At 44.6% G+C, this 23,556-nt stretch overlaps 3 protein-coding genes across 4 annotated transcripts; 2 read left to right on the top strand and 1 right to left on the bottom strand.

The window, feature by feature from the left end:
- Nucleotides 1-130: 130 nt before the first annotated feature.
- Nucleotides 131-10,315, top strand: si:ch73-173p19.1 (uncharacterized). Of its 2 annotated transcripts, none has more exons than XM_023285231.3 (17): nucleotides 131-339; nucleotides 1,415-1,521; nucleotides 1,661-1,800; nucleotides 2,004-2,167; nucleotides 2,288-2,446; nucleotides 2,548-2,998; nucleotides 3,740-3,838; nucleotides 4,450-4,540; nucleotides 5,783-6,006; nucleotides 6,111-6,353; nucleotides 6,455-6,553; nucleotides 6,745-6,938; nucleotides 7,025-7,199; nucleotides 7,289-7,445; nucleotides 7,529-7,682; nucleotides 8,542-8,653; nucleotides 8,747-10,315. In XM_023285231.3, exons 1-17 carry the CDS (start codon nucleotides 319-321, stop codon nucleotides 8,920-8,922), a joined length of 2,766 nt encoding a protein of 921 aa, XP_023140999.2. In that variant the 5' UTR covers nucleotides 131-318; the 3' UTR covers nucleotides 8,923-10,315. The 2 variants fall into 2 exon arrangements, with proteins under 2 accessions (XP_023140999.2, XP_023141009.2); XM_023285241.3 differs by having other exon boundaries at nucleotides 132-339; nucleotides 2,007-2,167.
- A 4-nt stretch (nucleotides 10,316-10,319) lies between these two features.
- Nucleotides 10,320-16,821, bottom strand: abcf2b (ATP-binding cassette, sub-family F (GCN20), member 2b). Its single transcript, XM_023285253.3, has 15 exons — nucleotides 16,665-16,821; nucleotides 15,146-15,296; nucleotides 14,751-14,963; nucleotides 14,369-14,551; nucleotides 14,012-14,183; nucleotides 13,812-13,907; nucleotides 13,616-13,718; nucleotides 13,289-13,384; nucleotides 12,652-12,771; nucleotides 12,400-12,489; nucleotides 12,194-12,304; nucleotides 12,054-12,116; nucleotides 11,830-11,958; nucleotides 11,017-11,220; nucleotides 10,320-10,918 (listed from the first exon to the last, which is right to left on the bottom strand). The coding sequence occupies exons 2-15, from the start codon at nucleotides 15,282-15,284 to the stop codon at nucleotides 10,799-10,801; spliced, it is 1,839 nt and encodes a 612-aa protein (XP_023141021.1). The 5' UTR covers nucleotides 15,285-15,296; nucleotides 16,665-16,821; the 3' UTR covers nucleotides 10,320-10,798.
- Nucleotides 16,822-16,969: 148 nt separating this feature from the next.
- Nucleotides 16,970-22,453, top strand: chpf2 (chondroitin polymerizing factor 2). The gene is made up of 4 exons (XM_023285410.3): nucleotides 16,970-18,384; nucleotides 19,269-19,833; nucleotides 19,931-20,113; nucleotides 20,544-22,453. Exons 1-4 carry the CDS (start codon nucleotides 18,113-18,115, stop codon nucleotides 21,816-21,818), a joined length of 2,295 nt encoding a protein of 764 aa, XP_023141178.2. The 5' UTR covers nucleotides 16,970-18,112; the 3' UTR covers nucleotides 21,819-22,453.
- Nucleotides 22,454-23,556: the final 1,103 nt, after the last annotated feature.

The following is a 23,556-nucleotide window of genomic DNA, read 5'->3' as shown; positions in this document are numbered from 1 at the left end:
TGCATAAAGAAACCTCCGCAGATTATATGTTTGGACTTTGATAGTCAGAGTTATTGATCAGGCAGCAGTTGATTGGGATTTGGATCCGTCAGTCACTGGGAAGCAGCTCGGATTTGTACGCTGCAGAAAATCTGGACTCTCTGCCGTGTTGATAGGCTGCTTTCTGCCTCATATTCTGTCAATCTGCAAGCCATAGGGGGAGAGGTCAGCGCAGCTAGCATAGCCGACTGCTCTCCACACACAACCAGGAAGTCAACAAAGTTGTAAATCTATTCCAGTTTCGCTTTGTCTTTTCTGCGGTAACATTGAAACGGCGGCATGAGCTCTCCTGCCCCTCCGGTAAGCTCCAAACCACCCGCTTGCCTTTCACCTGACACTGCACTGGGCATGAGATATTAGCCTGCTAGCCGCGTTAGCTCTAGCCTGCCTCGGCTAACTGCTAGCTCCCATGCTAACGTTGTTTGTTGACAGCACCTCACTGTAGCAAATAACAACACACTTAGCATTAGCTCCACGCTAGCTCGGGGGCCGTCGTTAAGTTAAAATTCGCATTGAGTCGGTGCATTTAAGACGACAGAAGCCCACTAACTACTGGGAACTTTAAGAACTGACGTTAAGTTAGTGTTACAGATCAAACTGCAGCCAGCTTTACTGAAGGACAAACAATAGCAACAAATACAAGTTGCAGTCCTCGCCACAACACAGATGGTAGTATTGGTGCATAATGTTCATGTGTTAAGATTGAAGGCCACAGACACATATTCTCAGCAACCCTTATTAATAACGCCCTTATTACGCATTTGGGACGTACACTAACATTTTTATTGCATTTTGCTGACATTTGCTTTGTTTATTTACATTTTTGAAGGACAAACAAAGCAGAACTGATACATAAAAAGTTTCAGTATTTCGCTGGCTCATAGTGAAAGCTAGCGGTTAGTAGTTGACCTTAGTTGTCTTTTGTCACAGTTTTGCAACAGTAAAATTATAGATAACTTTATCAGTACTGACCACGAAAAGCAAAGAGAAGCATAAGTTGCTGCTATTTTTCTTACATTCCATTTTAGTGTGTATCTGAAGCCCCATTTTTGAGTATTGGCAGGTCACAAGTGGTGAAAAACTTGCATGTGGCATAACAAAACAGTTAAAAAAAAAAAAAAAACTACAGTAGAGACCATATTAGGTCATTATAAACAATATCTCTGTTGGTCAGACTTAATGAAAACCAAGAAAGCTCTCTGATCTTCTTTGATTGTTCTTTAACACATGACGACAAAAATGAAACAAACAAACTGCACCCTTGTAGTCACTGTTTGTGCAATCAGTGATAACATAAAAACCACAGAAGTAGTTTGGTCAGCGCTTTGTTGACATGTTTGTTGGCTTACAAAGCGTTTTTGATGTTGTTTTGCAGACCATCGGGGAGTTATTCCTCGTCCTCAGTGAGATGGGTTTCACAGAGGAACAGATTCAGGCAGCTGTGCAGGCGGGGCATTTTTCTGTGGCAGAGGCAGCCGAGTGGTAAGTGGTTCCAGCCCCTCTTCTTAAACCTGTGTAATAGTTGCAATTCATTAAGTGCTATATGTAATATCCCTGTAATGGATAAAAGACCACCTCTTTCAGAAAATGACTTCTTTGTCCCTTTCTTGTACCTCGATAGGCTCTTACAGGGTCAGTATCCACGGCACAAGTTGGTCAAGCAGTCGTCACAGCCAGCTGAAACAGCTTTTTCTGCTTTCAACCCTCCCAAAGAGGCAGCGAGCACTCCAGAGTCACAGGCATCTCCCACCAACAGTAGAGGTAACATACCATAATATCTGGACTCACATCAAAACTGTTGTCCATCAGTTGGACTACTTTAAATAGAGTGTCATATTTGTTCAATACCTGTAATAGTCCTAGAAATATGACTTTATAGTCATTAGTGGAGTGTTTGAGAACAGCCTGAAGGACGGATCGTCTGGGGTGCCACATAGTTTCATTAGAGTTGTTTCTGTCCTCAGCAGCTTGCCCTTCATTGGTGCTGAGGCCATCACAATCGTGTGACCTGTCTTCAGATCCACCTCCAGTCGAGTCGCGGATCAAGCAAGACAAGAGTGACTTTGAAGAGAAAGAAAGACAACGTGTTGCTCAGGAAGCCAGAGCAGAGAGAAGACAAAAGAAACAGGTCAGCAGCACAAAAACACAAGACTTCTACTACGCACAAGGAAGCATATGTTGTAGTGTCAAGTGTCTGACTTGTAATCTTTCAAGAGAACATTTGGTTTTATGCGTTTTTGACTGGCAGGAGCGTGAGTTGGTGTTGAAGCGGATAGCTGAGGATCGGAGGAGCTTGCAGGAGAAGAAACAGACTAGTGCTGCTACAGAGACGTCTCCTCCCAGCGGTGAAGGTCAGAAGCTTGGAGGGAAGGTTCAGACAAATCTGGACAACAACTGCATCCTCATGGTGAGGCTATAAAGAACAGTTATTTCTGATTTGCTGTGTGCCACTTCGATGCAATCAAATTACAGATTTGCAGTTGCTTCAACTTTATGTACTTGCTGCAGATTCGGCTTCCGTCCGGTGAGTCCATGCGTGAACGCTTCTCAGCCGATGCCCCTCTACGCAGCGTCGTGGAGCACATCACCGGACGTCACCCCTCCCTGCCCTCCTTTTCACTCCTTCAGGGTTTCCCACGGAAGCGCTTCGGGGAGGCAGAGCTGGCTTGTTCTCTGCGCTCTCTCGGCCTCACGCCTAACGCTGCACTGTGCATTCAGACCACTCCTCCAGAGACGCCTCAGGAACCACCAAGTCCTGCAGATCCACCGTCAGCAGGCCACAATGAGCCATCTCCATGTGTTGTGCCTCCTCAGCCGCACGTCATGGAGCAGGAGGGGGCAGAAGGGCAGGACCCTGTTTTGCCTCCAATGCTACCTAACCAGCTGTGGGAGGAGGCAGTGAATTATGCAGGGATACCTGGGGCTCCTCCTGCACTGTCTGGACCTTCTCACTTCTGGGGTAAGAATTACGTGAAAATACCACAAGCAAATAAGGGCAGATTTTCTATCGTACAATAACAGTTCCCTCAGTACATCATAAAAACATGGGAATCTCCCTGATGATGTTGTAATCCTTTAAGTTTCTACTGAGACCATTAGTTTTAGACATTTTTAAAATTTATTTTGAGAAATCATGTTTCTTGGCATGTTGGTTTGGCAGACAGCTCCAACTACCTCAATACTTATTAGCCTGAGCTGCTGTTACCATGGAGAACAAGCTGAATGATATGGTTAATATTTATTAGTCTTTAACACTTCAAGGAGAACTTCAGTTTATTTCTACCTGCTCTATTTACCATTTTCTATTTCCTTTGCAGTTAAGATTTGGGTTCCATACTAATGTAGTGCTTTGTTGTGGGATCAGTTGAGGACAAAGCACAGTGATATTGTTGCTGAATTCATCTGAAATTCAACCAGAATATAACAGTGGACTGATCTGAGGTGTAGATTGTGTGTTCTGCCTTGTCATCAGTATAATCTGAGTATTTTAAGCTCCATGTGTGGATGTTTCTTGCAGAAATACACTGCGGGAGTTTCTCACGTTTTGCCATATACCAAACCTTTGGAACTTTTTTCCCTGTCATATTATACCTTTTCCCAGTTTTCAATTCTATGGGCTCAGTTTTATGAACAAATGAGAACGCTAAATGTTATTTAAATGGCTGTAGTGTAACTGGATAATGTTTCCGGTGTTCGACAGGGCGAGGCCAGAGGTTGGTTCCCGGTAATGCTGAGGATCCTGACCTAGAGGTCGATGAGGATCAAGAAGCGGAGGAAGAACCACCTCACATGCTAAACGGTATTATTCCCTGTGTCTAGGATTGTTGCAGAAAACTTCATCTCCCGTTTTGACCTACATTCTGCTTCTCCACTTTTTTTCTCTCCATTGTTCATCCACTGAGAACTTGTATGCATCTATATGAGAAACAGATGGCCCTGGCCTTCGTTCAGCTTCAGACCGTATATTGCATAAGATTCCTCATGTACAGAATGTTAGACTTTCTGCCCCAGTAATGTGTGTCACTTAGGATTAGGAAATATGTAGGTGAATGCCCCCCTCTGTCCGATATTCAGTACACAGGGTCAGAACTGCTCAGCTCCACCAGTGAGAACCGAGTTCTCTAAGTGCTTACAGATGGCCGGCCAATCATATGGAGTATTTCAGAGCATGTGGTTGTGATATAGTATTCTGAATGTGTGTCAGGACAGAGAGTGAAAAGAGCTCCCTCACAGTCAAAGCTCGTCTAAGAAGAACCAAAGATGCTTATTAGAGGTGTGTGCTTTTTTTTATCCAGTGCAAAGTCAGTAAAAATGCAGCAGGAATGAATGGTAGTGACGACTTAGAGTTTCTGCTTGTCGGAATTAGAATCTTCTCGTGGATTACAGCTGTCACTTATGTAATTTTCACAGGAATGCCCAGGCTGCCTTTCTTTCCGGAGAACAGGATTCGAGGAGGATTTGAGCCCCGGCACCACTGGCCAGAGCAAGGCAATCGACTCAGGTGGGTGTTGAGACAGAATGACTCCAATGAAATATAAGAACATGTTAGGTGATACAGTTTTGTATGATTACAGATGCAATTTGGAGTGTCTTACAACTACATTATTAGATTAGTTGGAAGGCACTGAGGACATGCATTCAAATATTATAGCCATAAAAATCAGTAACACTTGTAACCTGCTTTATTTTTTAAATGTATTGTTATATATTTAACTTTAATTCATAAAGACTAAGTTGCTCAGCCTAAAGTTGGTTTTATAGCCACACCCTGTCAACTGCCAGATGAAGACAGTAAAGGCTCCATATGTTTAAATTCAATTTTAATTGTCTTTTATGGTTGTTATAAATATGAAGACATTTACTTCTGACATTCCTGAAGCCCCCTCCAACTAGATAACCTCCCAGCCTTACAAGCCAGTAGCAGTTTTACTGAGATGCTTTATACCCATTGAGGTACAGTCATCTAGCTCAAACTTTGCATAATCCTGCCCCCTCGCTGCCGACTGCCATTCGGAACAGCTGACCGGCAGTTCACTGGGTTTATTCACTGTATGGAGTTGCATCTGATAACACTAAAATGTCTAGAGCAAACCACACCATATGTTCTGCTGCTGGCAGCAAGACTGACCACAAGAGGCTTCCAGCATCTGAGAGACTTCAGACCCGGTGGATTTTCTCACCACAGTAACAGAAAAATCCTTACTGTTGGCATGCTGTGCGGCTAATTTGGCTAGCATTATTGTTAGCTTGGATCGTATGCCTACAGGTCAGAACTGTGAGGAAACTGTACTGCTGAATCAACAATGGTGGAAACTGAGACTGATTTAAAACCAATGAACAAGGACTGAGTGGGTCATTGTGTCAGTATTCATATTATTGCTTCTCCCCTACTCTCTGTGCTCACATATTCTAATACAACAGAACATTTTGGAGACTTTTGGGCTCCATATGGTTCTTTAAGTGACAAAACAGGACAAGAGCAGTTGTTTAGGACAGTTAGGCAGTCACAAAACAATGAAGATGTTGAGTTATGCTTTAAAAGAACTAGCTAATTTAACATGCTGTCTCCAATTGTTTAATGTCTGAGTAAGTGAAAATGACAGAAATCGTTGTGTCAAGCTCCAGCTCCTGCCTCACCTCCATCTTACCGGTGTAGAGGTTTGCGTTCACTCATTTCCACCCTTTGATATGAACATTAAAGTACAGCATGTGTTTAAAGGACAGTTGTGCTTGTTTGTGTTAGAGAGGCCCCCGAAGAGGAAGCACCAGACCCTGAGGATGCCGGAGGTCCCGTGGCGCCTGTAGCTGCAGGTCTGGCTGCAGTGGAGCGTCTTCAAAGAGCTGCCCAGCTAGAAGACCACCATGCCTCCCAGGGACAACCTTCACCACCTAAAAGACCCTTCAGGACACCAAACGTGCCGTCCCTATGTGCCTTGGCCACCCGCGCAACCGTCCACCTCATGACTGGTATGAAAGAGGAGAATAATCAGTTGTAAGATTTCCCAGAAAACGTGTCATTGTTTTGTTTGCACACTGTGGTGATTCTTGGCTCTGTGTCTTTACGCTCTCAGCTCCCAGCATGCAGTACAGCAGCAGTCTGGCAGGCCTGACCCCGGAGCTAGCAGAGCTTCTGCTCAACCACATGTCCCGCGAGAGGCTGCTGCGTCCACGCACCCTGGAGCTCTTCTTCGGCTGCCCGCTGCAGAAGTTTGTCCTCAATTGCTACCCATATTCCACCAATGAGCTCCTCCGGCAGCTACGCGCTTTCATAGCGTTGAAGCATCTGAGTCTAGTCAACTCACCCCTCATCACAGGTAAAACATTTTACACTAGGCAGTTTCTAGGCTTTTTAAATGTCACTTTTGCAGAATATTTGGTGAAAGTCGTTGCTATTTTTCAATCTTGTTTTGCCCAGACTCTGGCCTGTCGATGCTGTCCAGCCTAGTCAAACTTCAGTACCTCAACCTGGCCTCCTGTAGCAAGCTGACCGACTCTTGTCTGCAGCATATCACAGGTTGGGCTTCTTACACACTCAGACAGTCCTTTGAACAAAGGCTCAGACTGTTGTTAGATGGGGATAACAGATTATGTAACACCACTTAACATGTACGTGCAAGAACACCAGGCCTCCAAGTAAGCTGCTTTGTTAAGTAGTTGTATTTAACATATTATTGACATTTTTTTCTTTCCGTCAACACTTTCAAGGTTTGAAGAGCCTTTGTTTCCTGTCCCTGGACCAGACCAAAGTCACAGATGCTGGGATGGTGCTCTACCTCCAGTCAGCTCCATCCTGCTTCTCTCAGCTCAGCCTGAACCAGACGGCAGTGACTGAAGCCACGCTGGCAGTGCTGCCCACCTGTGTGCCGCAGCTGCGACTTCTCAGCATCAAGCAGACGAAGGTACTGCAGCTCTACTAACGATTAACTGCTGATCTTTGTCTCAGTAGTGCGTGAGTTTACTGTTCTTTTGTGTGTTGTTCTGCCAGGTTAAGGATGTGACCGCTCTGGCAGGGATGTCCAGTCTGCAAACCCTCAACCTGGACGGGACAGGTGTGACCGAGGCGTCTCTGGAGCACCTCGCTACCCATCCCGCCCTGACGTCGCTCAGCATAGGAGGAATCCCGGTAATAGATGGCAACCACGCCCTTCAGATCATCTCAGGTTCGTAAGCAGAAAGGAGCTTTTGAAAAATTAGCAGACAGAGTGTTCCAAAGTCTGTATTGAATCTGAGGTTTCTATTTTCCTCTCAGGTCTAAAGCTGACTCACCTCACCCTCCCTGGACGCCACTCTGTGACCGACAGTGGACTTTCATTCCTCTCTAAACTGTGTCTGCTGTCAGAGCTGGACCTGACGGACTACACACAGGTCACAGACCAGGGAGTCAAGCAGCTCTCCACCATGACCAGGTGACTCCCACGCTTCACGAGCTCTTTTGTTTCCGTATGAATAAAACAGGTGCTGACAGGAGTGTCGTGTGCTCTTTGTGTAGCCTGAAGAAGCTGTCACTTAGCAACACTCAGGTGACAAACGCAGGGCTCCCCTCGCTGCAGGGCCTGCAGCAGCTGCAGGAGCTGTGTTTGGACCGAACGGCAGTCACCAGCCGCGGAGTGGCCGACCTCATCACCTGTCTGCCGAATCTACAGGTTATTTAACTAGTGATATTTCTGTATTTGGTAATAAGCTTAGTTTCATTCCATGTGCTACATATAGATTTAATCTTATGTTATATCATATATTAAATGCTAGTTTTAACCTCAGGCTTAAGAATTACCCCGGACATTCAAATTTCAGGATGTCTCACTATATTTATGATACTGTTTTCAGCACCACATATCAAACCCTGCTGCAGTGCAGACCTCATATATTCATAGTGTGAGAATATGAGTAGCCAGAATTAAATGTGAAGGTCAGAGATGGGTCGCTGGAGCTTGACAATTCACATGAAGACGCAGCGTACCTCAGTCTCCCCTATAACTGGCTTTCAAAATCAAGAGTTAACATTTAGCTTGAACCTACACTACCGTTCAAAAGTTTGGGGTCACCCAGACAATTACATGTTTTCCATGAAAACTCACACTTTTATTCATGGGCTAACATAACTGCACAAGGGTTTTCTGATCATCAATTAGCCTTTCAACACCATTAGCTAACACAATGTAGCATTAGAACACAGTGATGGTTGCTGGAAATGTTCCTCTGCACCCCTATGGAGATATTCCATTAAAAATCTGCCGTTTCCAGCCAGAATAGTCATTTACCACATTAACAATGTCTAGTCTGAATTTCCAATTAATTGAAAAATGCTTTTCTTTCAAAAATAAGACATATATATATATATATATATATTTTTATTTTTTTTTTTTTTTTTCATTTATTTATATTATCTTTGTAACCTCTTTGTTTTCTCTGTTAGCCCTGTCTTTACTGAGTAGTATTTAATCTTGTACTAGTATCTCAATCCAAATTTTGTGTTGGTGACGTATTTTTGCTGCTGTTTTCCAGGTGTTGGGGTTAGCCAGCACCCGGGTGGGAGACACAGTAGTAAGAAGAGGTCTGATCCGCTGCAATCAGCTTGTTAAACTTAATCTCAGCCGGACTCGGATCACAGACCACGGTAAGGTTAAACCCTAAACTTATTAATCCAATTCATTTGACCACAGCAGACCAATTTAAACAATCTCACTGTGTTTTGCTGCCTTCCCCTCAGGTCTGAAGTTCCTGAAACACATGCATCTCGCTCAGGTGAACCTGGATGGCACTGGTGTGAGTCTGATTGGAATAGCCAGCCTCCTGTCTTCTACCAACATCAGCAGCATCCGGGCCAGTAACACTCGCACCATTCCTGTCGATGAGGTCTCCGATGAGGAGTGGGAGGCCCAGTGAGCATCGATACCTTTGGTCGGTCCACATATACTCTACCCCTAGCACGGCTCTGATTGTTGCTGCCACCCCTCTTTCAGCCCCTGAAACATGCTGCCACCAGGACCCTCTGGGAAACAGCGGAACCGAAAACACTCCTCCTACTTGCACTGTTTCAGCTGCAGCTAGTGCCACTAATCCGTCAATCATGCACGCTACGTTGAAACCTTAAACGGGAGCCTTGTGTTTAACAGCTACTCCGTTTGTAACGTTTACATAGATAGAATTACCGGTAATCAGTATTTAATTGCACACACTTGCAGCCCTTCGTCTCTGGAAAAACACCTGACAAACTTTATAGCTTTAAAGCTTCATGTGCAGCCTTATAGGTCGGAGTAACCTGTGTTTCTCCTGATTGGCCCTTCTGGAGCCGACTGGCAGACTTTATATTGGAAATGTATAACAGCATGTATTTTCAGACTGCAACGACTAACAGACAAACATATCTAGACATTTAATGAAAATTTTAAATTCTCATTTCAACCAAGTGCGATGGTATTAGATGTGAAGACAGAAAATGTCTTCCAGTAATCAATTTGCTACCTGCGTTCACACTAACATTGAATCTTGAGCTGTATTCATGTCCTATTGGATTTCCATGAAGTTAATTGAAATCTTTGAGAGTAGTTCTTGTCTCTGTCTCACTGTGGCAGTAAATGTCAAGCAGGGGCCCAACTTGTACTTGATTTTTAAAGCTGATACCTATATTGATATTTAAAAATGTCATAAAGGTGTCAGCAGATGTTCATTTGTCAGACCAGTGCAGGTAAAAACATCTAGTTAAACGCCATAATACAATCTGTTTTAAGAAAAGACCAGAAATGTTAGCTAAAATTGATTAGCTTTAGATTAAAAAAAGTTTTGGATAGCTCACGTTAACAATTTGACATGAACACAGCTTATGTCAGTAGCTTTAGAATATTTTTTTTTTAACGTATGGACACATGCCTGCATGGATTTGAGTTTTCACAAAAAAAAAATCTAAAAATTCTATTTTCCTTTCGACTGCATCCTGGTGATGCGCTGGCCTCAGTTGATGTTTCTAAGTGGCTGCAATGTTATCCTCTGTTATTGGTAGTTATGCCAAGAAATGTTTTTGTTGAGAGCCCGGCCGTTTCAGCTACAACAGTGAGCAGCGTACACCCATAGCGTAGTGTAGTGGCTGTAGTACAATGTAGGATCTATGCAGCCATCGGGGCTCACGACACAGAACCCAAAGCAACTTCTTTAATCACTTTGAAGTTTTTCCTTCTTGTTTACAGAGATGTAAGATAGTTTATTTTCCCTAAAGGCTTTTGATTTTTGGATACAAGCACTGTATTCAGTACAATTAACAATAAAGTCTTCTCAAGCTAAATATGTTGTTTTTATGTTCCGTTTATTCAGACAAACCTTTTATTGCATTACATTGTTAAATAAGGCAGAACTGCTCTTTTACACGGAGAAAAAAAAAAGAAGTCAACTTTTAAATTTCATAAAATATGACCTAAAAGCTGCTGCATACATGAAGGGATAAAACAGAACATTCGGAAAAATAAAACTTTTCTATGAAGACAGCACAATGGAATGCATTCCAAAATGCACTGAGATGCTTCAGGTGAATCAGCCAATCAGAGTGCAGCCTGAGGTGAAAGGAGACGAGGGATTGGGTCAGGTTCAGCACGGTGCAGAACTGTCAAACCGAGATGGATACAGTACGACATGTACAAGAGACGTGTCCAATAAGATGCATAATAGATTGGTTCCATTCTAGTTGGGTCACTTCCTGCTCGTCCCCCTCGGGAGGCTACAGGTCAAATCCATGATGCAAGATAAAGGAGTGGCTCAGCGGGATGCAGCTTTAGATGTCATGCGCTTGCTGCTTTTCAATCTTTGATTTCAAGTGCTCCTTGTACGCCAGGATGTCCCTGTTCCACTTTGTGATGGTTTGATTCTCGCACACCCAGATCTCCTGCGCCACCTGGTGGAAAGACAAGTATTACAATGATGCCAGCTGCAGGTTTAATCGGCTTCAGTTTATCAGTTCTTAAATGAATCCATCAAATGATATCAACATACCTGTTGAATTAGCCTGAAGTCGTGGCTAACCAGCATCATGCCACCCTCAAACTCATTGACGGCTTCTGCCAGTGCATCGATCGTCTCGATATCCAAGTGATTGGTGGGCTCATCAAGGAACAGCATGTGAGGGTTCTGCCAGGCCAGCCAAGCAAAACACACCCGGCACTTCTGACCATCTGACAAGTTCCTGATCGGACTGACCTGGAAGGAGTTCCAGATGTCGATGTAGAGACACGCCATGTTTTTAGCAAATTTGAAGTGAAATTTTGACAGGTTACAAAAATGAAATCGTTAAGTCGGCTTGCTTCCTGCTTTGGAACGAGTCAATCAGGCTGTATAGTGTTGCCAGAAAGCAGAAGTATAAGAGTCCCCAACGCCAAAAAGACCAAACCAATTTGCAAACTGCCAAAAAAACTCAGACAAAGAAACAAAAATTTGGCCATCTATCCGAGAAAAGGAATAAAATCTTGAGGATTTGTTTTTAATTGAGCAGTTATTCGTTCATTTCAGTGTGGATTGGATGCGTTTCATGTTGTCTGGAGGCAAAGACAATAAAAGAAGCGGAAACGGTGAGATTGCCGTGTCAGAACTTATTAGAAAATGCCGTTTCTTCTTTGAAAAACGCAAACAATCTCAAGTGAGCGTGTAAACTTCTGGGGTAGTTTATCAAATTGTGCCATTTCCAATAAACTTTAATGCGATACTTCAAAATGCGCATAAAAATGTGTTATGAAAACATGTAACGAATGGCTTTAGTCAGAGAAAAAAGTACATTCAAATGACAGTCTCTGGAAAGTATTCCCTTCCTACCTGCTGTTTTCCTGTCAGCCCATAGCGACCAATGATCTTCCTCATCTCCTCCTTTTCTTTGATCTCAGGGAAACACTTCATCATGTACTCCAAGGGAGACAAGTCGAGTTCCAGCTGCTCTGTCAGATGCTGTAACATAAGCACATATATAGGAGGCACTTAATTTCAGTCGTCCTGTCACAATTTTCAGGAAACATTCGTAACAGCGACAGGCCGAGTCTTACCTGGTGATATCTGCCAATCTTGACGTGAGAATGTTTGCGGATCATGCCATCACTGGGTAGAAGCTACAAACAGAATGGAAGAATAAACCCAAATGTTCTGTGCTGCAAACTGCTGTTGGCCAGTAGATAAAAATACCCACCTCTCCCATGAGCAGCTTCAGCAGTGTGGATTTCCCAGCTCCATTGGGCCCCACCAGAGCCACTCGTGTATCCAAATCAATACCAAACTCCAGGTTTTTATATATGTGTGGCTACAGGAAACATTAACAGATGAGTCACACTGAGAAACAGATCTACATTTCACTGGAAAAAGCTGTATTCGTGCTGTAACCTTAAGTATACTCACTGTGTTGTCACTGTACTTGAAGCTCACATTCTGAACCATGATAACAGGAGGAGGAATCTTCCCACAGGGAGGAAAATAAAATGACAGAGTCTGTGGGAAGCAGGAAGGTGTTAGTGCCCTGACAATGCATTCACCACAGACCACAACAACATGTGCATCACTGGGTCTAAAGTCCGAAAACAACTGCCTGGCTGTAAAGCTGTCAGTGGCTTCCAGGCCTCAATTTCAAGCTTATCAGTAAAATTACAGTACCTTGTCATTTACAACTCTTTCAGTCAAGCCTGACGCCACCATCTTCTGCAGTGTCTTCTCTTTGCTCTGTGCCTGTCGTGCCAGCTTCGCAGAGCCGTGACCAAACCTGGCTATGTAATTCTGGAGGAGAGGAAAGTACAAAAGGATAATGAGTCCAAGTGTTTTATAGAAACTCCTCACTCATTCTAAAGCATAGAAAAAAAAAACAGATACACAAGCCCTGAAGAAACTGTTTAGCCAAGGTTGTAAGCCGCCCACATCCAGACATTTGGTTAATTTAGCTGACTTTTTCTGTGTGAAATGGCACATCTGCCTTTTTCCCCTGAAGATTAATGTTACATTTCATTAAAATGTATTCATTTTCAATAGAATAAATTGCGTATGTTTCAGCCCACTATAAAACACTAATTTTACAATATTCCCTTCCTTTTCAATTACTGAATACCACCAGAAAATGAATTTTGTGACTTTGCACCTTGGCTGCTTTGTATGATATGAGACATTGTAAACAAAGAGTTCAATTGATCTTGTCTTGAGCAAAGTGATTAGTTTCCTTAGAAAACCCTTGACATGAGCTCATTTGAAATCTCCTACTCATGCAGTAAAAGCATTCCACCACATGGTGTCCCTCATTCACCTTCATGTGTGCTATCTGGTCCTGTTCCCAGTTGAAGCGCTTCATTTGGTTCTCCTCCAGCTCCTCTCTGGTCTTCACATACTGGTCATAGTTACCCTTAAAACAAAAATAGATTTGCTTGGTCATCCAACAGGGTAACACACAGACGCATAATTAGTAACAGCTCACCCTCAGTTTCCTTATTTAGAATTGTGAGATCACATATGGCAGTTCATTCAAGATACTTCAAGACCTTCCAAACTATGCTGATGGTGCTTCCAGTTCGGTCACCGGGCTTCTTAATTTTCCATTAGTGCACAAGTAGTAGTTTCAGCTGTGTGTTCTTACCGTGTAGTATTTCAGTTTTCTCTGATGCAGGTGGATGATGTTGGTACACACACCATTCAGGAAGTCCTGAGAGTGTGAGATGAGCACAAGGATTCGCTTGAACCTGAAAAGAACCATCAAGTTGATTAAAACGCAATTCCACGCATACGCAACACAAACTGGACGATTCAAGAATTGAAGTGGGAGACAAACTTACGACTTGAGCTCCTCCTCCAACCACACACAAGCATCCAGGTCCAAGTGATTAGTCGGCTCATCCAGCAACAACATGAAGGGCTTGATGAACAGGGCTCTACAGAGACAATGAATAGTTAGCACAAGCAAATCTATCCAAACCTACGCTGGGTCAAAGCTGATGCATGTCACTAAGAGATATACTAAGCTCCAAGTTATTACCTGGCCAGAGCAACGCGCATCCTCCATCCTCCACTGAAGTCCTTCAGCTTCTTCTGCTGCATAGCAGTGCTGAAACCCAAACCGTGGAGGATCCGGGAGGCTCGCATCTCTGCTTTGTCTGCATCCAGCTCCTCCAGACGCTCATACAGCTCCATCAGCTTCTCACATTCAGCTACACAGAGGGAACACGAATGCAATTACTACTAGTTTCAATCGAAACCACTGCAGCACAGTTATGTGAGACATAGCAAGGCAGCTCCAATGTTCAGCATTACATTTTTATCTCATCTCTGTTGCTAAAATTGAACTTCACCCTGTATGGTTTTGCACTGCATGACATATCAACATGTAACTCACAGTCTTCATGGGCAAGTCTCTCCGCCTCCTTCTCCAGCATAATCCTTGCTTCATCCACTTCCATGACACACTGTAGAGCCGTCTTGTCACTGGGGGCCATCTCCCGGGTCAAGTGGTAAATATCTATGTGCTCCGGAATGGGGATCTCACGATGCCCAATGGCTGACAATAGCATGGATTTACCTGGCAGATAAAAGTATAGAAAAAAATTCAACATTACTTGTGACATCAAAAATCTCACCTAAACTTTAGGGAAATGTTTAAACTGAGTTGTGAGCAGTTAGAAGAACAGTGTAGATAGGTGATCATTTTTGTGTTAAAAAGATGTAAAGATGAAGGCAGGTTGTGACTGGAGATATCTTGGACTAGAGACAGGAATTACCTGTGCCGTTAAGGCCGATAAGGCCATATCGTCTGCCTGAGTTGAGCTCTAAGCTGGTGTCTGCTAGCAGCTCTTGACCGTGGAAGGTCAGCGACAGGCTGCTAATGTGGACATCAGTGCTATTAGGGTGAGAGGCAAGTACGCCTGTCACTGCTCGTGCTTCCGTCTTCCGCAGCTCAAACTCATCCAGCTCCTTCGTTAAGCTGGCAATGCCTGTAAGAAAGCGAGGAAATTAAGTAAATTCTTTTGGAAATTTTTGCTCATAGTTACGAGCCTATAGACAGATATAAACGTGTGGTATGCTATCCAGTTTCAACAGATAAAAATATACGTATATTGTGCCAGTAACAGAATGTAGCTCATGAATGATTGTGAGAGATTAATCATCCTCTCACCATTGCTCTCTGCGCCATTACTCTGAGGTTCTGGTTGTTCACCCTCCTCATTTACTTCATCTGGTTTCTTGGTGCGCTGGCGTGCTTTAGCAGCCTCCTTCTTCTTTGCTGCCTTCTTCTTAGCCAAATCAGACGGCATGGTTGTGCAAGCCTATTCAACAGCAGAAAGCAAAAGGAAATACAGAGATCAACAACCTCACTCTCTAATAATACCACATTATGTCAGGAAAAGCATTGCATTGTACAGAGAATCCCTGTTGTGTCCGGATTTCACCTTTCTTTACTCCAGTCAAATATCATCACAGTATGAATCAGGGTAAAAATGACTAATCGCTTACATAAAGTGGCACTAGGAGTACACAGTTGCCGATGTTGTGCCATAAAGCAATCGTCTGCCAAAAACACATTGCTATTGTTGAAATTATATCCTCCTCGTTAAAATCGTAAGTTTATATATTCATAACGTACAAATACACAGAACTTTGTGTGTGTAGAGACAACTAAAGTGAGTCTTTATGACACTGTTGTAACTGAATCACTGTGAACAAATATTGTTTGCAGTTTATTGTGCAATCTATGGTGACATTTAGAATGATTGTCAGCATCTTTTTCCATTGTTTAAGCTGTGTGTGTCTAGTATGTTTAATATTCTTGTTTAAACTGTAATCAACGTGATTTACGAATGGGTTTCAATCAGAAAATAAAGGACTTATCTGTTTCGCAATTATCTTATGGCTTATACAATCCACCTAATTAGAATCAGTCATTTTGATGTATTAAAGACATTTTAGTCACAATACAGCGGCTACAATCACTTTTTAGGTAGTGGGAAAACTGGCTTCTAAGTTGAATCGGGCCTTTAAAGCTATTTCAACCAAATGGGTTGGTTACATCTGAGGTACAATAATGCAGAGATGCGAGACCAATTTCTCCCGCGGACTGAAACTACCGGTGTGCCACTGTCAAAAAAATGTGCCGGTAGGTGAACTAACGGTGTAACTTCAGCTTACAGCCGATTGTAACGACGGATCAACAGTAAAGGCCTAAAATGGTCATCAATACAGCGCTTCAACCCAGTGATAATGGTGGTAACGCAAACCAGAACCGCATTTTGGTTCCTTCCAGTCCCACCTGCCCGCACGTTGGGCTCCTCTTGGTATAATGCCTGATAGCTGTTAGCCGCTAACGGGGATGCCGCTAACATTAACAGGCGGCCTTGTCACTTCACAGCGAACTAGCCCATGGCGACACCTAAACAGACGCTTTATTTGATAAGCCCAGGATGTTAAAAATAAAAAGTGGATAATAACAAATTTGACAAACTAGCCGCTGGGGGCGTTAGCCTCCTAGCTAACGGGCCTGAGCGGCTAACGCTAACTTGACGCAAGGCCCAACTAGCTAGGACAAAATGTAAAGACGGCTAACAAGTGTTTTACGAGCCGGAGTTTGCTTTAACGGAAGCCGGTGTACGTTATTCATTTAAGTCGCGGTTGTCAGACGCCGATAAAGTGGCTCTTACCTAAATAATGAAGCGCTGGTCTCCGGAGCACACCGACGTCTCGTGTCCACTTTTCGCCGGGTTGATGTAGCCGCTCGCCAAACCGCCAGACGGACCATATGTGGTCATAGGGGGCGGTGAGGAAGAAGGTCCCTCCTCTTCTCTCGGGACTGCAGTAAAATGTCCCTTTACGCCTAAACTGGAAGCTAATTTAAATCAGTTAAATTATATAATTATCAGCTCGGACCAAACAGGCAGGTGCTGAGTAAGAAAACAAACAAACAAGCTGATTAAAAAAAAAAAAAAAAAAAAAAACAGCGGTGAGATGGATCGATCTTACTGAAGACACTGATGAGGTTTCTAAATGTATATTTTCACATCGCATTAAAGATCCACGCGTCGATAAATGTGTGCGATAATCACGCGTTAATTTTAAAAGCGATATTTTCTCATTGTGCTCGAGTGAACTGAGTTTTTAAATCTTATCGCTGAGCTCAGGTCTGTAGATCAGCGATCAGTCCGAGGTGATGCTGCAGCCGCAGACAGTCAGTGATGATGAGGCTGAAAACGACGTGAGAGGGACGCTGTTTCTACACCGTGAGTGCGTGTGTGTGTGGCACTCATATTACGAGGAAGTCAAGAAACTGACGAAAATGGACGACATATGCATGGCTGTGCTCTGCGGCTTTTAACCCGTTTGAAACGACGAAAATGGAATCTATGCCCTCATGTCAGCGTTCGTGGAGATGGATCGTCGTATCTGCACTAAAACAACAACGGACGCGATGCTAGCTTGCTAGCTGCTCTTTGATGTTTGCTCCTCCGACAGATAACCGTACTAATTTCCGATTCAAAACTTTTGAGTCGTCTCGCTTCGATTTTTTCCCCATCACTCGCTAAGCAGATTAACTCAAACCGTCAACTTTACCAGGTGACGTTTAGCGTGTAGCTACGTTAGTTAGCTGACTTTGGAAGTAGCTGTTAGCTAGCCGAAATTAGTTAAGCTAATTAACATAACGTTAGCATAAAAAAAAACTGGTTACATGGCAATACAGCCAGCTGGGATAGGCAGATAACGGTTAAGTCGCTGTAATGATGTTAAGCTGTTGGTATTTATTTGTTCTTTCAGACGAACAAAGTAGTTTTAACCGGTAGCTTTACAATATAAGCATCATCAGTGATGATATTGCAGATAAAACTGTATAGAAAGTGCTGTAGTAGGTAATGTTCACATCTAATCTTCGCTTCATATGCAGATAATCAACTTTCCTACCTCACTGGATAATGCTGAGGGAAGCTGGGGATATTTAAGGCAGTTTTCAATCAGTTTTTACCAAATCCACGAACACTGGTTCATTTGTGGTGACCATGTTATAAACTAGGGCAGCAGCGTTGGCTGGTAAAAGCATTGTAGGTAGTCATTTTTTCCCCACGACATCCTCATCAAGCGTAGCTCATAATTGCCAGATATGCGTCTGTCCTCGTTTTTGGCCCTGTTCAGGCCCGCTTTGCCCCTGATCCTGGGGCTGTCTCTGGGCTGCAGTCTCAGCCTCCTCATGGTGTCCTGGACTCAGGGGGACACAGATGACTCCTGTGGGGATGAGCTGGGCAATGGCAGGCTGTTCATGGGCAGAGGGGAGGCCCAGAGAGACTCCAGAGATGGAGCTGGAGACGAAGACTTCCAGCCACGGATTGTGCCCTATCACAAGGACCCGAACAAGCCGCACAAGAAAGTCCTCAGGTGAGACGTGTGTTTGTTGGTATTTACATTATACTAATGCCCACAGACATGCTGTCCAAATCCTCATGGGCATGGACGCAGAGCTGCAAAATGATCGATTATACACTTAGTTGTCAACTATTAAAACAAATCGCCACTTATTCGGATGATCGATTCATTATTTAGGGTAATTTTCCAAGAAAAGAGTGAAAATTCTCAGGTTCTAGCATCTTAAATTTCTGCTTTCTTTCCTCCTCTTTGACAGTAAACTGAATGTTTTTGGGTAGCAGGCAAACAAAACATCTGAGGACATCATTTGATTGACATTTTATAGACTAAACAACTAATAGATGAATCAATAAAACAATCGACAATGTATGTAATCGCTAGTTTTTGTGCTTTTATAGAAGGGGTGTTCAGTGACCATAAAAACATGCAGACACTGACTATTTTTTCTGTAAATTAAATGACATATTTGTTCTAGACACACATCACATTACTTGATATCTAATCAGATTTGTCTTAAGAAACTGGAGACACTTTGAAGCCAGGGTATTTACGTTTCTTAATTCTCTCTTTAATAGGCTTATTCCTCCTCTGCAATAATCAGAATGCACTGAGTAGAATTTGCAGTATAGGTGGCCTATAGAGGAGAGATTATATCTGGCAAATCCCTTCAAGAGCTCAGATGTCAAGACCAGACCTGCTGATGTATAAGATTTCATCCTCTTTTTCATGTCTGACTGTGAATTTTCTTCCAGCCAGAAATGAGCAGTGTGCTTTATTTTTTTTTTGTTGTTGAGCTAGAGTCTGTTGTGGTATATATTATTGTAATGGCAACAAGCTCACTCTTTTGAGTCTTCTTTGACGTTCTCATTGTGATTTCTCCTTTTTTTCCCCTCCAGAACTCGATACATTCACACTGAACTGGGCATCCGAGAGCGACTCCTGGTGGGCGTCCTGACCTCTCGGGCCACCCTCAACACGCTGGCCGTGGCGGTGAACCGCACCATTGCCCACCACTTCCACCGCACCTTCTTCTTCACAGGCCTGCGCAGCCCCAAGGTCCCTCACGGCATGACCGTGGTCGCCCACGGTGACGACCGGCCGGTGTGGCTGATGTACGAAACGGTGCGGCACCTCCATCAGCACTACGGCTCGGACTACGACTGGTTCCTCTTAGCCCAGGACGACACTTACCTGCAGGCGGATCGTCTGTCGGAGCTGGTGGGCCACCTCAGCGCAGGTCAGGACCTGTACATGGGCAGGGCGGAGGAGTTTATTGGTGGGGAGGAGAAGGCACGTTACTGCCACGGGGGTTACGGCTATCTGCTGTCTCGCAGTCTGCTGGGCCGCCTGCAGCCTCATCTTGACACCTGCAGAAACGACATCCTCAGTGTGAGACCCGATGAGTGGCTGGGCCGCTGCATTATTGACTACCTGGGTCTCAGTTGTGTGGAGGTGCACCAGGTAAAAGTAGTAGTTTTAGCAGTTTGATGCACTTTTTCTGCAGTTTATTTAGGAATGTCTACTATGCTAATATGTCTTTTTTTTGTGTGACTCACAGGAGATGACCTATCGATACTTTGAGCTCGGTAAAAACGCAGATCCAGAGCGTGAAGACAGCACACGGTTTAAAAATGCCTTCACAGTTCATCCTGTATCTGAACCTAACCTCATGTACCGCCTACACAAACGCTTCAGCCAGATAGAGCTGGAGTGGACCTACCTGCAGATCCAGCAGCTGCAGGTTAGTAAGACTTGACAGTGTTTTTTTCACACCGATAAACAAGTAAAAGTTTTTCTGCGTGAGTCACATGTGATGTGATTAGTTTTATGTGAAAGTATACAGTGTGTAGTTTCCCCACCACACCTACCTTTGAGGAAAAGCAGAAATTCCTGTTTGATGCATTATTTATGCGTGTCAGGAAGCCAGTGGACAGAGTGTTTTGCTCAGACATGAAGTGTTGCATTCCAGTGTCATCTAATGCTGAATATGATCTGCTTAAGAAGTCTCATTATGTAGTTAGAGAACCTGCTAATGATAGTGGATTACAGCTGCTCTGACTCAACTGTAAATATAATTTTATGCCACAGAGACATGTCTTTACAGAGTTTAGACGTAGTTCCTCTCTTGCTTTGGTTTTACAGCTGACAAATTACCTGTGTGTTCTCCTCAGACACAGATCAACAACCTGAGTGACCTCACACCGGAGGGTAAAGCAGGGGTCACGTGGCCTATAGGAATCAACCCTCCCTTCAAGCCCAGGACCCGCTTTGAGGTCATAAACTGGGAGTACTTTACAGAAGAGCATATCTACTCCTGCGTCGACAGCTCCCCAAAGTGTGAGATGAGAGGGGCTGATCGTGCCGACATCAACGCGATTCTAGAGATTGCGGTCGAGCGTCTCAACGAGCGCTACCAGCCACAGCTGCGCTTCCGCAAGCGACGTCTCCTTAACGGGTACCGCCGCTTCGACCCCACGCGGGGTATGGAGTACATGCTGGACCTGGCGCTGGAGGCCTACACCCAGAAAGGCCACAGCCAAGTCATTGCCAAACGGGTGAACATGCTGCGACCTCTGAGCGCAGTCGAGATCATCCCCATGCCTTATGTGACAGAGGCGACACGGGTGCAGGTCATCCTTCCTGTCACAGCCCAGGATCAGGACTACATTGGCAACTTCCTCGACATGTACGTGATGAACACTCTGGACACCCATGACAATGTTCTACTGACCTTCTTGTTCATATACGACCCGTTCGATGCTCAGCGTGTCAGCCAGACTGATGTGTTCGCTGGCATCAAGGCTATGATTGGGGAAGTGGAGAAGCGCTATGGAGACGTGAAGATCCCCTGGATTAGTGTGAAGACTGAGGTTCCCTCACAGGTCAAGCTGATGGACATCATCTCTAAGAAGCACCCAGTGGACACGCTGTTTTTCCTGGCCAGCGTTTGGACAGAGGTCAACGCCGACTTCCTGAACCGCTGCAGAATGAACGCCATCAGCAACTGGCAGGTCTTCTTCCCCATCCACTTCCAGGAGTACAGCCCTGCTGTGGTGTACCGCGACCAGCAGCCCTCCGCCGCCTCCTCCTCTTTTGCTTCCGAGTCACTACGAGACGGCCACTTCGACCGGCACGTCTTTGACGAGGCTTGCTTTTACAACGCGGACTACATGACCGCACGGACCAAGATGGCCGCTGACATCCTGGATAACGAGGAGCTGCTGGAGAGCATGGATGTGTACGACATATTCGTCCGGTACTCAGGCCTGCACGTGTTCAGAGCGGTAGAGCCGGCGCTAATCCAGAAATATGTGCGGCGAACATGCAACGCACGCTTCAGTGAGGACATCTACCACCGCTGTGTCCTCAGCAACCTGGAGGGTCTGGGGTCACGATCGCATCTAGCAATGGCTCTGTTTGAGCAGGAGCAGGCCAACAGCACATAGAAGTCCAGACTGAACCTAGAGAATGCTGAGACCTCACACATCCTGCCTGGACTGAAGGATACTGAAGCAGGAAAAGGTGAATTTTCAGTTTTTCATCAATGTACTGAAGCGCTCATCCTTTTTGTACGGTGCAAAGAGGTCAGGATCAGCTAAAAAAGCAGCACCATTTTGCTCAAGGACTCTTCAGCAGAGCAGATGAGTGCTGATACCTCAGCTTAAAGTTGTATCCTGCTGCTGGAAATCTCTCTGCCTGGTACCTGGCAGGAGAACTCCTGACTTACGAGTCTATAACTTTAAATCTGTCTAGACGGTGATGAATTATGAGTCATGGAGGTGTCACTTTGCACAACTCCCTGAGCGGACATACTGAGGAGCTCTTACTTGTATTCCTGCCGCGTTCTCACAGGAGGCGAGCAACAGTATTTATACTCAAAGAAATATAGGAGGTTGTGTGTTGAAGTAATAAATGAACAAAGGCCTTCATTGTTAATGATTAACTGAGAAAATAAGTTGAGCCATAAGTCTTCCTGTGAGATATTTAAAATAATACTGGAGACAAGCTGAAGCCATTGGCTGCCTTTTCTTTAAGATATGTTCTTTTTAAGAGGTATTAAAGAGAGATATTTCTGCTCAGACTTGCTTGTTCATTCATACTGCTGAGAGTGTGTAAAAGTGCTTGCGTCAGTCTCATTAGACAAAAGGCAACTGTTTACAGGATCTGCATGCAGCACGCTGGGGCAGTTATTCCTGGAGGTATCTGTTATCTGCTTGGCAGAGCCGAAGAAAAGGCAATATGGCAGAAACATTTTGTGGTCAGTAATGACAGCGTGCTCATATTCTCAGTCATACATCTTGCAGTCTTCTCAGTTTGCCGAAAAGCTTCACTGCAGCGCCTGGAGGCCGTGAACAGTTTGTTCCGAAGCAGCCCGCCCCGCCTCGTCTCCTCGCATTAAGTCAGTAAATCTCCACCCCTGCCTAGGCCTCCCTCAGTTTTTCTGTGCACATGTGTCTCTGGGGGGAGAAGTGAAGCCAGTGCCAGGAGGGGAGGGTCGTTTCTACCTGGGTGAGGTCCGCCGTGGTATGGCTGGTTTACCTTCATCAGGCTGAATGGCTTACTTCACGCTGCCTCCTCCTCCTCCTCACTGAAGGGGGGAGACGATTGCATCCCCTCGTCCTCCCTCAACCACCAGACATCTCCACGTGAGGGTGGTCGGCTCGGGAGAAGAGCGCAGCAGCAGCAGCAGCAGCAGCAGCAGCAGCAGCAGAGTGAAAGAGGCTCTTTCTGAGGCTACAGTCGGCGTTGCACAGCAGAGAGGCCTCCACCTGCTTCCTCCTGGTGAGGTCAGCCGACAATAAAAAGCCTGTGTGCCGTCTCTGAAGAACGTCTCGCTCATTCATGCATAGCAGAGGGTGATTTTCATGACTCCGCAGCTAAAACCAGCAATCTGAAAAACATTTCTGATATCTTAAAAGCAGGCTGAAAGTAGGAGAATGTGCATTTGATGATGGCCATAATTATGGAGGTCATGTAGACTGGGCTCCCCGTGACCACATGGCAGGAATATGCTGTTTTGATTGCAGGGGTGAAAAGAAACTCCTTTCCCACTGCCTCTTTATGTCAAATCAGCTCATTCACTAACAAATTAGCCTGCCATGTTAAAGAGCAAGTCTCCAGTAATATGTGTAGCAGTGCTATCGCTACATTAAGGCCAGATTTGAACCTTTTTTTTAAGATAAG

Source organism: Amphiprion ocellaris, chromosome 22 (genome assembly GCF_022539595.1).
Source record: "Amphiprion ocellaris isolate individual 3 ecotype Okinawa chromosome 22, ASM2253959v1, whole genome shotgun sequence".
In the NCBI taxonomy this organism is placed as follows: Eukaryota; Metazoa; Chordata; class Actinopteri; family Pomacentridae; genus Amphiprion; species Amphiprion ocellaris.
The sequence above is the reverse complement of the archived record's forward strand: the minus strand, read 5'-3'. Positions and strand labels throughout refer to the sequence as shown.